We start from the raw sequence: 13,121 nt of genomic DNA on the forward strand, positions 1-13,121 counted from the left end.
CAACTCAAATTTCCATCATTAGATCATGGGACAATTGCTACTTGTCCCGTCAGTGTGCGGACCCCTAGCATGTTTATCCCTGGTTGTCTCTGTTTCACACTGAAAAGTCCTATTTCTACTTAGCTCTTCCTTGAAGAGAAGCCATGTTGTACCTTTTGATCATCTTTCACTCCTCGCTGAAGATGTTTTTCAATTCTACTGTATTTTTTTTAGTATAAACTTGCAGTCCATCCTTGATCTAACAATGCTATACACCAGCCTGCCCATAAAGAAACTTCGGGCTTTCATCCTTTTTAAGTAGTAGTTGCACTCTTATTTTAGTCTCCTTGTTTAATGTTTCAGATCCTGTGTAAGGATTTAAAAGCTCCATATACATGTGATGTTCTTATTGGACTGAATTCAAAAGCTGTTGTAAATAAGTTTCAGCTTTTACTCTACTGCAGTAGTGAATTTAATGACTTCACTATTTAAAGGGTTTTTTTTGGTTTTTTTAGATATTTTCTCTTGATTTGTGTGTGCTTACTGTCAGTTTTCATTAGCAGTTACCTGTTAGAGGATTTAGCTTAAGTCCTAAGTCATAATTTTGTGTACCACTAGCATAGGCTGCAAAAAGTATCATTTCCCATGGACATCTATTTATACCTTTAAATACTTTCAGTCTCAGTCCTTCCATTAAAAGGCTAGTCACTGTGCAAATGGGTCTGTACCGAAAAATAAAGCTGACTGTTTATAAATTCATATAGCACCTTTCACAATACAGCAGTCCTGACTACCTCCTATAGTGGGTGCATATTCTGTATAGTTTTGAAAATTTTCTGTTTGAAAATGCATTCAGTTAATTATTCACAAATTAACATTCTAAATGTTGTTTTCTGTATATATTGCTATGCAATTGAAGTTAATATAGAAGACACTGCTAATGCTGTTTTAGCACAGCCACCAAATTACGCAGAGACTATTTTAAGGATTAATTACCCGTATGATATTAGACTGTACAATCCCCAGATAATGAGTGCCATAAAAACAGATATCTTGATATTGCTACTAGCTCTTATGACTTGAAATTCAGTGCTGAAAGATGATATAAGAGAGAAAATTTTCTGATTCTAGTATTTCTATTTCTCCCATCTCATGTACTTTGAAGTGCAAAGGGAGAGAGGTATTATTTAGGGCCTGGAGGAATCATTAAAAAAACCGAACAAGCCTAGCTTGTCCTTCTGCTACTTTGTGCCAAAGTTTTAGGGAACTATTCATTGTTTTATTCTGGTATCTTCATTTGAAATTATGCATCCTCATCCCATCACTTTATTTTATATTTTTAGTCCTTCTATAGAAACATGGAAAAATTTGTTTTAATATTTTGCATTTAGCTCCGTTTTGAGTTGGAAGCATCCTGAGATGACTTTGCTGTTTATGGTTTGAGAGTCACCAGTCTGTTTTACCCTCTGCTTGCGGGTATGTAGTTATGGCTTCAGCCCTACAGGGTCCATCATCCCAAACCATGGGGCTGTTCGAGATCTATTGGTTTTTCCAGTCTCTGGCTTTCAGATTTTCCTGTAGCCACTTTGATTCTTAATGTGAGCAGATTGTTTTGATTTTCATTCAGATGGAGGTCATCCCTTCTATATAGTTTAATCTTTTCTTTAGTTAATGAATCTGAACACCCAGTCCCATTACTATTTTGGTAGGTGCACAGTGAGACTTTTTGCCTTGCTTGCTCGGTTAATTGCTATGCGTGTTAGAGAACATTTCAAAGAATACATTCATATTGCATACATATGGTATGTGCTGAGAGGACAGCTAGTCACGGGTCATAGAAAAAACTGGAAAATACACATTATTTTACCTGTTGTCTACCTGTGTTTCCTTAAAGGCATAAGTGGTTGCCTTTGAGATCAGTTAATCTACTTGGTTTCTCTTTTTGCTGTTGGTCCCTGGGTTTAAGGATGGAGGCTCTGCTGGTCTGTCTTTATTTATTTACAGCTGTGCTGCTACACCAGTGTTTTTTCCTTTACTTTGATGGCTCACTTTCTTTATATAAACTTTGGCTTTTATGCTGCTGATAATTTATATATGGATTGTGCCTCCACCTCCATTTAAATTCTTAACCTGCTTGGGTTTGTCATCTTGTTTGGCTCCTTAGTTCTTTAATCCATTTAGGGACAGGTTTTTGGTTTTGATTATTTACTTTACATGAAGGTTGAATTCCCAAGCTGCATACTGTCCTGTAACTTCATTATATAGAACCAGGACCTACAAATATAGCCTCTCCACACCTGGCTTTGTAATATTACCTTTGGAACTAGCTATTTTATTTTATTTTATTTTAAGTTAAAAATTAAAGGATTAAAATATTAGACTAATTAGGGGTTATTTGCAAGGCAATTTATAAAAAATAACTAGGTTCTATCAGCTTATTTTTGTCTCTTCAACCAATCACTACCTGACTTTGTAAGCCTAGCTAGACTTTATGTCTGAATGAACTCTGTAAGCTTTTTCTGAAGTTATGCCCCAAAGGCCTGTTCTTTTTGTAAATGTTTTCAAGTTCTCGCTATACTATCAAACTGAAAAATAGACTAAAAGTATTTCAGGCATCAGAATATGTAGGCACACTTATTTCTGTTGCAGTCAAATTCTCTTTTACCTTTTAATTTCCCGTGTTTCAATTTTGTAGACAATATATAGGAAAAAGTTGGGCATTCACTAAGGTATATTATTTGTAGTTAGTCTCTGGAGATTTTTTCTAACATAGTTCTTATGTTCTTCTTTGGTTTCTCATGCCCTGTGAAATATGTGTTACCTTTTATGACCTTTTCATATGTTACAATTTTAACTTCAAGCTTTCCAAATGATCTACTAACCCATTTGGTAACCATTAAGCCTGTTCCTCCTCTATTGTATCTCAGTATTGGCTTATTCTTCCTCTTTTTTGCTTATTCTTCAAAACTGAATTTGAACCAAATCACAAATAAATGTTTTATCCATTTTTGGAGGGATTCTTCCTTCTGATGGTGTTTCTCAGCACTGTTTTTTTTCTGATTTTTTGAGACATAGTTCTTTTAAGAGCTGCTCTGGTGAGTGTTTTAATTTTTAAGGTACAAGCCTTCATTTTCTTCCAAAATTTGTGCTATAATGGTCTGGCTTTCTTGCTTCTGCCTCTGTTATACGTGCAAGCACTAAAACACCACGACAAAACTTTAGAAATTATTGGGTCTTTCTGGTGGAGTTTTTTGGTGGGGTTTTTTTGTTGTTTGTTTGGTTTGGTTTGGTTTTCTTTCCCCACACACAAATTAGATGGGTCTTAAGCCTGAGATTTTGGAACAATATTTTCTATGAAGATGGTTAGAAGTCAGTACTTATCTGCGGCCTTCCTGTGTACTATGTATTAAATTATAAAAAATACCTTCTTTGAAACTGATCTTGTTTTTCTGTTGGGCTGAAGAACAAAAATTTGTCAAGCAAAGCTACCTCTGATCTTTATTGTGTAATATTTTTTTGTTATGACAATAAAGTGTTGTACTGTAGTTTGGAAATATAATTCTGTTTTACAATAATGGTATGGAGAAACATATGATCATGAAGTTCTTCCTGAAGAGGGATATGAGAAGTGTCTTAAATTCAGAAAAGCCTTGGTGGCATTTTTACTCTCTGCTTGTCTGCTGTTACTTACGAAAATCTCTATGTGTAAACATACCATCAATTTTTTTATTTGAAAAATACTTATTTGGGTACTGCAGTAAACACACAAAGCATGTTTTCATATCTTTTACTAGCATCATTTTAATACACAGAAATAGAAAACTTTATTTTAGAATGTTTTTCTTCCCTTTCCTCTCTGTGTATCAGCCAATTTACAAGATGTTATTTTTGTGATACTTCTGAAACTGCTCCAGATTGATATTTCTGTACTGAATTGAGAAGGGGAAGGGTTTTTTTATGTAATGAATTCTATTGACTATAATGAAATCTGTGTGCAACATATCTGACTATTTCTTTTAGATATTATAAATGAATACCTGAAGAAAATAATTAAAACCATAAATAAGTAACATAACTTTTCCTGTGGTTTAGGTCTCTTCTATATGTGGATGTACTCTAAAGAATGCATTTAGTTTATTTCTTTGCCTGTTTGGTTTTTTTGTTAGGCCCGGCGCAAAGAGGTTTTTATCCAGGAGCGATATGGAAGATTTAATCTGAGTGACCCATTTCTGGCTCTTCAGAGAGACTTTGAGGCAGGTGCTGGTGATAAAGAAAAGAAGCCAATATGCATGAACCCTCTGTCCATTTTAGAAGCTGTTATGGCTCACTGCAGGAAAATGCAAGAAAGAATGTCAGCTCAGTTGGCTGCTGCTGAAAACAGACAAAAGAAGGTATCCTGCTACTGATTTTTTTTTTCCTTTTCCCTCTCCTGATTTGTTCTTTCATACCACTTTTTAAATTTGTACCTTTGTCTAACTTGGTTATCATTATGAGTGTTAAAATGTTATCACTTAATTGTCATATACAGTGAGGTGCTGATTTTCTGGTGATATTTTGTGTGCACAGCTCATTCGTTCAGTGAATTTAGCTCTACTTATGGAATAAATGAAATATAACTGGTACAAGCTGATGCAGTGTATAAGTGGATAGCTCAGCATGACCTGAGAGAGCATCATCACAATATATTTTTAAATCAACACCATTGAAGCCTAGAGGAGCTACTGTTATTTTTGTTCTAACCTAAATAGCATAAAATAAATAATTTATTTACATTTAATATTAAGTGGCTCATTTTCATAAATCAGTAAAAATAAATTTACTCTAAAAAATACTTTTTTGGCCATTTAGAACATTTGCTGTAGAGAGAAAATTATTTTGGAACAAGTATGTTGCAAAAAATGTCTCATACTGAGGATAAAACAGTGTCATTTTGAAAGTGAATGGTTAGTTGGTTGCACATATTTCACTAATATGTAAGCCATACATTCCTAAAGTGTAGCTAAATATGAATATATTGGGGAGGAGTTTCTCAGAGGAAAGAAGGGAACAGTAGTATAATAGACTAATAATCGCGTGTTTTTGAATAATTAGAAAAGAAATGCTTGCTAGGCATTGAATGATCCTCACTGGGTATAAAATGGATAGAATGTCTTCAGCAGCTGTAAAATAGCTTTTTGGTGACAGTTTTATATTGATGTTTAAAAAACCCAAACAGATAATGCTAAGACAATTGACATAAAATTGATTCTGGTAGTAATTGCTCTCTGGGAAATAATATGCACACAAAAGTACTGGAGATATGCTGGAAATACATGCTTAAATTAAATCAGCAAAGCTTTCCTTTTGTTATCTTAGCTCTGTTGTGTAGTTTAAGCATCCCTGCTCTGTTCAGACTTCAGAAAAACAGATACTGCATTCAAAAAAATGAATACTAGACTGTATGTGTGATATGTAAGTCTTAAAACAGTGTAATAGCCTATGTAGAAGACTGTACTTACCTAGCACTTCTTTCAAGGACTCTTAAATGTTAATTTTCTTTTTCATATGCTTTGTATGTAAGTTGAGATTCTGGGGAAGGGATTGTCTCAGCATAGAAAAGAGCAAGTAAGCTTGCTTATTCTGACTGAAGAATGATATTGGGAGAGAACCTGACACATCTGCCTGGACAATTGGATTAGTTTCTTGTTTCAGTGCATGGCCACAAGTCTCTTCTTGTACCTAAATTCTTCATCTATCTCTGCCTTTTAGTATATAGACAGATACATACATGTAAGATGGGCTTACATATTAAGAATATGTCTCAAAGTCAGGGTATTGATATGTAAATTCCATTTTTGTCCTTTTTTCAGCCCAGGTTTATTGCCAAAGCCTAGAAGTCTGCATGTACAGGAAAGGATGCTCTTGTCTTTTGTTTCCTAGAAGAATACGTGAGGGTTTTTTTCTTTAAATCTTAATTTTAAGTAGTTTGATCATAATTTATTTTGCAGTTTGATTCTTACCTTTTGAAGTACATAAATCTCTAGTACACTCAATTCTGAAATCAGTAACTTCCAAGCTAAACTTTAAAGCACTACACTTGAAAAAATGTGTGTTGCTTTGAAAGTGTGTTATTATGATTTTACCATTTTTACTCCTTGTAACAAATAGGAAATTTAAATAACACAGGATTAGAAAACAAACTGCATGGTGTTGAGCAGCTGTGTGCATGACTCTCTACAGAACTTATATCTTCCTCTTTTAAAGCCAATTAGAAATGCTATTTGGACAGGGCACCCTTTTAAACTTCTTGGGTTTGTGGCAACAGATGACATAGCTCTCAAACATATCCATTCATTCACAAACCATTTATTCAGTGTTTTACCTTCCCTTAGTTACACATTTTTCTGTCCTCTGTCTCTCAAATCCCTCCATGGAAGAGGGTAATGAAGGTATTTTGAGGGATTTCTAGAAATGTTTGACAAAGTAGGGTGACCCAATGTAAGGAAAAGTTAAGCCTAGACACATATGACCTACATAAAGAGCCAGCTGCACCTCCTCCCTTCCAGAGTGATCCCTCCTTCTCTAAATGTGTGATGCCTCTATCTGTGTTTGGAATTCCCTCACTGTCTCACTCCTACACTAAGTAATGAAGTCTGTGTACAGCTGTGTTTATTTTCTCTGGATATTACTGGACTTCAAACAGGCTCAGACTGAACTCTTATTCCTGGGGATTTATTATCTGTGAATATAGTGATCTTAAAAGTATTCTTTGAATACAATTTTTATTTGATTATAAAAAGCAAGTCATAACAGTGTGCCAGACTGTAGAAAAGTGAAAGACGTGCACAAATGACTGTCAGTCATAGGCTTACCATATACCAAATACCTAATCCCCAGATTTGTGTTAAGTCTCCATCCTCTTCCATCTCTTTGAACGCTTTTCCTGGAGCTGCTATTGCAATTAATTTTGAGGTTTTCTGGGAACTCAAAACCAGATAATCAAAATGACAGTTCTTAATTTGTCAGGTGTTTGCAGAGAAGTTAGTTCTGGGATGCATGCTCAAAGACAGACAGATACGTTGGTTGGAAGAGGTCTGTTGATGTGATTTAGTCTAACCTTTTGCTTAAAGCAGATTATCACCAGCAGCACATCCGGTCATCTGTGAATTTGTCTAGTTGAGTCCTGAAAACCCCCAGGAATGGCAATACTGCAGCCTTTCTGCACTACTATCCTCGTGAAGAAGTTTTTTCCAAGACTGAGCCTCTTAAAGGGCAATTTTTCATGTCACCCTTTTGTTATGGGGTCCCACCTGCCACTACAAAGAAGAATTTGACTCTGTCATCGTTGTAAGGGCCCTTCAAAAGGAGCTGTGTGTTGCTATTAGATCATCCTTCAGTCTTTTTTTTCACTAGACTAAGCAAGCCAAGCTCCCTCAACCTTTTCTCACAAAGCATGAACTCTGTCTCTTGCCTTTGCAGGGCCTTTGCTGGTTAGTTCTCTGTGGGACGCTATCATTTTTCTCAGTATCGTTTTTTACCCTGTTCAAATCCTTCTTGGGCACATTTCCAGATGTTTACATTACTGATATGATTTTGTGTATGCACATAGTACACTTCAAGAAAATCAGGTTGTAGTTAGTTCATAAACTCATAAATAATTACAGCTAGTTCCAAATCTGTCATCTAAAGGAAGAAATGCAGTGTAAATATTCAGAGGTTTTTCTTATTCAAGATGATGCAGCCAAAACAAGGGGCAGGGGAGAGATAGACATAGGAGACAACATGAAATGAGAAACTAATGCTGCTCTTGTCAATTTGAAATCAAGTAGAGGACTTTATATATATACATATATATATATATATAATTCTTTATTTATATGCAATGCTTACAAAGAAGATACTATAATAGTATAGTAAGCTGATTTCATCCCAGTTATATGTTAAAATCTTGTAATTATTTGAAAGTAATATAATTTCACAAGTTAATTTATAGAACCAGTCCCTCATTTGAAAGCAAAATGGAGGAATAATAAAGTATAGAAAATCTTGATAAAAACATTTTCACTATAATCTTAATGCATTTCTAAGCTTTAAAGATTGTATACATTCCTCATTATTTTTGTATCTGTTTTAAGAAAAAAGAAACTGTTGGATGCTCCACTGTTACTGTTGGATGCTCCACTTGCTTTGAAATGCTTGTGAGGCATCCAAATGCTGTTGGATACTTTGAAAAAACCCAATGAAATGCTTGAGAAAAAACAATGATTTTTCTGTATGTGAAGAACTATGAATGAGACTGTCGTGGTTTAACCCCAGCCAGCAACTAAGCACCACGCAGCCGCTCACTCACTCCCCCCCCCACCCAGTGGGATGGGGGAGAAAATCGGGAAAAAGAAGCAAAACCCACGGGTTGAGATAAGAACAGTTTAATAGAACAGAAAAGAAGAAACGGATAATGATAATGATAACACTAATAAAATGACAACAGCAATAATGAAAGGATTGGAATGTACAAATGATGCGCAGTGCAATTGCTCACCACCCGCCGACCGGCACCCAGCTAGTCCCCCGAGCGGCTATTCCCCGCCCCCACTTCCCAGTTCCTATACTAGATGGGACGTCATATGGTATGGAACACCCTGTTGGCCAGTTTGGGTCAGCTGCCCTGGCTGTGTCCTGTGCCAACTTCTTGTGCCCCTCCAGCTTTCTCGCTGGCTGGGCATGAGAAGCTGAAAAATCCTTGACATTAGTCTAAACACTACTAGCAGCAACTGAAAACATCAGTGTTATCAACATTCTTCTCATACTGAACTCAAAACATAGCACCGTACCAGCTACTAGGAAGACAGTTAACTCTATCCCAGCTGAAACTAGGACAGTATCCACCCCTTATTCTATACCATTGACGTCATGCTCAGTTCCCATACCTTTAGTTACATCCTGGTCAATCATCAACACCTTATCTATCACTTTGAGACATATGAACAATGATATATATATATATATATATACATACACCGAGATATCATTCCTTTAGTTTATGGGTTATGTTCATTAAATGTTCATTGAGTTCATTTAGTTCCTGACTCTGGGCTCCATCCGTCATACCAGTCTTTCTGGGCAGGAGGGATGGTGCAAAGTCCTCTCAGTCGGTAGAGCAGAGTTGGGCTTCAGTGCAGTATGACGAGCAGTTGACATTGGACGCAGCAGGAGGATGGTGTGCACCGTTGGATTGTTGCATGCTGGAGTCAGTTCTGGTTCCATCACTACTGCGCTTCGCTCAGTTTTATCACAGTTTTTCTTGCTTGATCTAAGTGATTCTTACTATAGTACTATGGATATAGCATATAACAATTATAGTAATGATAACATACAGTAGCAGGGTTATATAGCAACTAGTATCATACAGTTTAATTCTGGCTATTCTCACCTAAAATTAAATCCCCTTGAGGCACACATCGGACTTCCCCATCTTTTCGCATCACCCACCAAGTGCACCCAGGCCCTTGAGCAAAAGCAATCCCACGAATGGGTTTACCTTTGCCTGAGGCAGGAGTAACCCAGACTGTCTTCCCTAACATATTTTTTGTGTGCACTACAGGGACTTTATCCCCTTCTACAGTACGTAAAAATTCTGACTGGGCAGGGCCACCCCGATTGGCAGATCCTCTGGTGTTGACTAACCAGGTGGCTTTTGCTAAATGTGTATCCCAATGTTTGAAAGTTCCACCCCCCATTGCTCTCAATGTAGTCTTTAACAGTCCATTGTATCGCTCAATTTTCCCAGAGGCTGGTGCATGATAGGGGATGTGATACACCCACTCAATGCCATGCTCTTTGGCCCAGGTGTCTATGAGGTTGTTTCGGAAATGAGTCCCGTTGTCTGACTCAATTCTCTCTGGGGTGCCATGTCGCCACAAGACCTGCTTTTCAAGGCCCAGGATAGTGTTCCGGGCAGTGGCATGGGGTACAGAATATGTTTCCAGCCATCCGGTGGTTGTTTCCACCATTGTGAGCACATAGCGCTTGCCTTGGCGAGTTTGTGGGAGTGTGATATAGTCAATCTGCCAGGCTTCCCCAAATTTATATTTCAGCCATCGTCCTCCATACCACAGGGGTTTTAACCGTTTGGCTTGCTTAATTGCAGCACATGTTTCACATTCATGGATAACCTGTGCAATAGTGTCCATGCTCAAGTCCACCCCTCGGTCACGAGCCCATCTATATGTTGCATCTCTTCCCTGATGGCCTGAAGCATCATGGGCCCATCGAGCCATAAATAGCTCACCCTTATGTTGCCAGTCCAAGTCCACCTGAGCCACTTCAATCTTGGCAGCCTGATCCACCTGTTGGTTATTTTCATGTTCTTCAGTGGCCCGACTCTTGGGTACGTGAGCATCTACGTGACGTACTTTTACAACCAGATTCTCTAGCCGGGATGCGATATCTTGCCACAGTGCGGCAGCCCAAATGGGTTTACCTCTGCGCTGCCAGTTGCTCTGCTTCCACTGCTGTAACCACCCCCACAGGGCATTTGCCACCATCCATGAGTCAGTATAGAGATAGAGCACTGGCCACTTTTCTCTTTCAGCAATGTCTAACGCTAGCTGGATGGCTTTCACCTCTGCAAACTGACTCGATTCACCTTCTCCTTCAGCAGTTTCTGCGACTTGTCGTGTAGGACTCCATACAGCAGCCTTCCACCTCCGATGCTTTCCCACAATGCGACAGGACCCATCAGTGAACAGAGCATATTGCCTCTCATTTTCTGGCAGTTTATTATACAGCGGGGCTTCTTCAGCACGCGTTACCTCCTCCTCTGGCGACATTCCAAAATCTTTGCCTTCTGGCCAGTCCGTGATCACTTCTAAAATTCCTGGGCGACTGGGGTTTCCTATGCGAGCCCGTTGTGTGATCAGTGCAATCCACTTACTCCACGTGGCATCAGTCGCGTGATGTGTAGAGGAGACCCTCCCTTTGAACATCCAGCCCAGCACTGGCAGTCGGGGTGCTAAGAGGAGCTGTGTTTCAGTACCAACCACTTCTGAGGCAGCTCGAACTCCTTCATATGCTGCCAATATCTCTTTTTCAGTTGGAGTATAGCGAGCCTCGGATCCTCTGTATCCTCGACTCCAAAACCCCAGGGGTCGACCTCGGGTCTCCCCGGGTGCTTTCTGCCAGAGGCTCCAGGTAGGGCCATTCTCCCCGGCTGCAGTATAAAGCACATTTTTAACATCTTGTCCTGCCCGGACTGGTCCAAGGGCTACTGCATGAACAATCTCCCGTTTAATTTGTTCAAAGGCTTGCTGTTGCTCAGGGCCCCATTTAAAATCATTCTTCTTCCGGGTCACTTGATAGAGAGGGCTTACAATCAGACTGTAATTTGGAATATGCATTCTCCAAAAACCCACAACACCTAAGAAAGCCTGTGTTTCCTTTTTATTAGTCGGTGGAGACATAGCTGCTATTTTGTTGATCACATCCATTGGGATCTGACGACGTCCATCTTGCCATTTTATTCCTAAAAACTGGATCTCCTGTGCAGGTCCCTTGACCTTACTTTCTTTTATGGCAAAACCGGCTTTCAGAAGGATTTGGATTATCTTCTTCCCTTTCTCAAAGACTTCTTCTGCCGTGTTGCCCCATACAATGATGTCATCAATGTATTGCAGGTGTTCCGGAGCTTCACCTTTTTCCAGTGCAGTCTGGATTAGTCCATGGCAAATGGTGGGGCTGTGTTTCCACCCCTGGGGCAATCGATTCCAAGTGTACTGGACACCCCTCCAAGTAAAGGCAAACTGTGGACGACACTCTGCTGCCAGAGGGATTGAGAAAAACGCATTAGCAATGTCAATTGTAGCATACCACTTGGCTGCCTTTGACTCTAGTTCGTATTGAAGTTCTAGCATATCTGGAACGGCAGCACTCAGCGGTGGCGTAACTTCATTCAGGCCACGATAGTCAACTGTTAGTCTCCACTCCCCATTAGACTTTCGCACTGGCCATATGGGACTATTAAAGGGTGAGCGAGTTTTGCTGATCACTCCTTGGCTCTCCAGTTGGCGAATCAACTTGTGGATGGGAATCAGAGAGTCTCGGTTGGTGCGATATTGCCGCCGGTGCACCGTCGTGGTAGCAATTGGCACTTGTTGTTCTTCAACCCTCAGCAACCCCACAATCGAAGGGTCTTGAGAGAGACCAGGCAGGGTAGACAGCTGTTCAGTGCCCTCCGTCTCCAAGGCAGCTATACCAAAAGCCCATCGATACCCCTTCGGATCCTTAAAATACCCTCTCCTGAGATAGTCTATGCCAAGGATACACGGAGCCTCCGGACCAGTCACAATGGGGTGTTTCTGCCATTCATTCCCAGTTAGGCTTACTTCAGCTTCCAATACAGTTAACTCTTGGGATCCCCCTGTCACACCAGAAATACAGATGGGTTCTGCCCCTTTATAACTTGATGGCATTAGAGTGCACTGTGCGCCGGTGTCTACTAGAGCCTTATACTCCTGTGGGTCTAACGTGCCAGGCCATCGAATCCACACAGTCCAATAGACCCGGTTATCCCTTTCCTCCACCTGGCTGGAGGCAGGGCCCCTCTAATTCTGGCCAGAGTATCCGGTATTCACTTCTCGTAAAATTGGCTCAGAAGTCCCTTCAAGAGGATCAGAAATAAGATCAGCCCTTCTGCTCTGTTTGGAAACTGGAGCGGCATTTTTCCTAGTAGAATCCCCTTTTGTGGTGGTTTTTCCTCGCAGCTCACGTACCCGTGCATTTAGGACCGAGGTAGGTTTTCCATCCCATTTCCTCATGTCCTCTCCATGATCACATAGGTAAAACCACAGGGCACCTCGCGGTGTGTACCTTCTATATTCTCTCTCTTGGGCAGAGGAGCGCTCACTCCTAATAGCTGAGACATTGGTCCTTACAGGTGGGCAATAGGACATATCCTCTTTGAATTGTTGGAAATCCTCGGACAGCTTCTCCACAGCCGAAATGCAGGCTTGTAGGGAGGAGGAGAGATTTTCTTCGTATTGACGGAGTTGGCGAGCCACTTCATCCACTGTCGGTGCCTCTTCGTCTTTCCAGGTCATTATTGCCAGTGAGTTGGCATAGGACGATGGTGCGCTCCGTACAAATTTCCGCCACATGGGTCGTGTGCA

The 13,121-nt window shown here is 39.9% G+C and overlaps 1 protein-coding gene across 8 annotated transcripts in view; it reads left to right on the plus strand.

Annotated features, from left to right (window-relative positions):
- Nucleotides 1–13,121, plus strand: part of CTTNBP2 (cortactin binding protein 2) — a 145,746-nt gene that overhangs the window by 79,387 nt on the left and 53,238 nt on the right. For all 8 annotated transcript variants that reach the window (XM_030014903.2, XM_030014905.1, XM_030014904.2 and 5 more), the window contains one exon: nt 4,146–4,370. In XM_030014903.2, the coding sequence (XP_029870763.1) occupies nt 4,146–4,370 (225 nt within the window). The remainder of the gene's footprint in view (nt 1–4,145; nt 4,371–13,121) is intronic.

The sequence above is a fragment of the Aquila chrysaetos genome, chromosome 5 (assembly GCF_900496995.4).
Source record: "Aquila chrysaetos chrysaetos chromosome 5, bAquChr1.4, whole genome shotgun sequence".
Classification (NCBI taxonomy): domain Eukaryota; kingdom Metazoa; phylum Chordata; class Aves; order Accipitriformes; family Accipitridae; genus Aquila; species Aquila chrysaetos.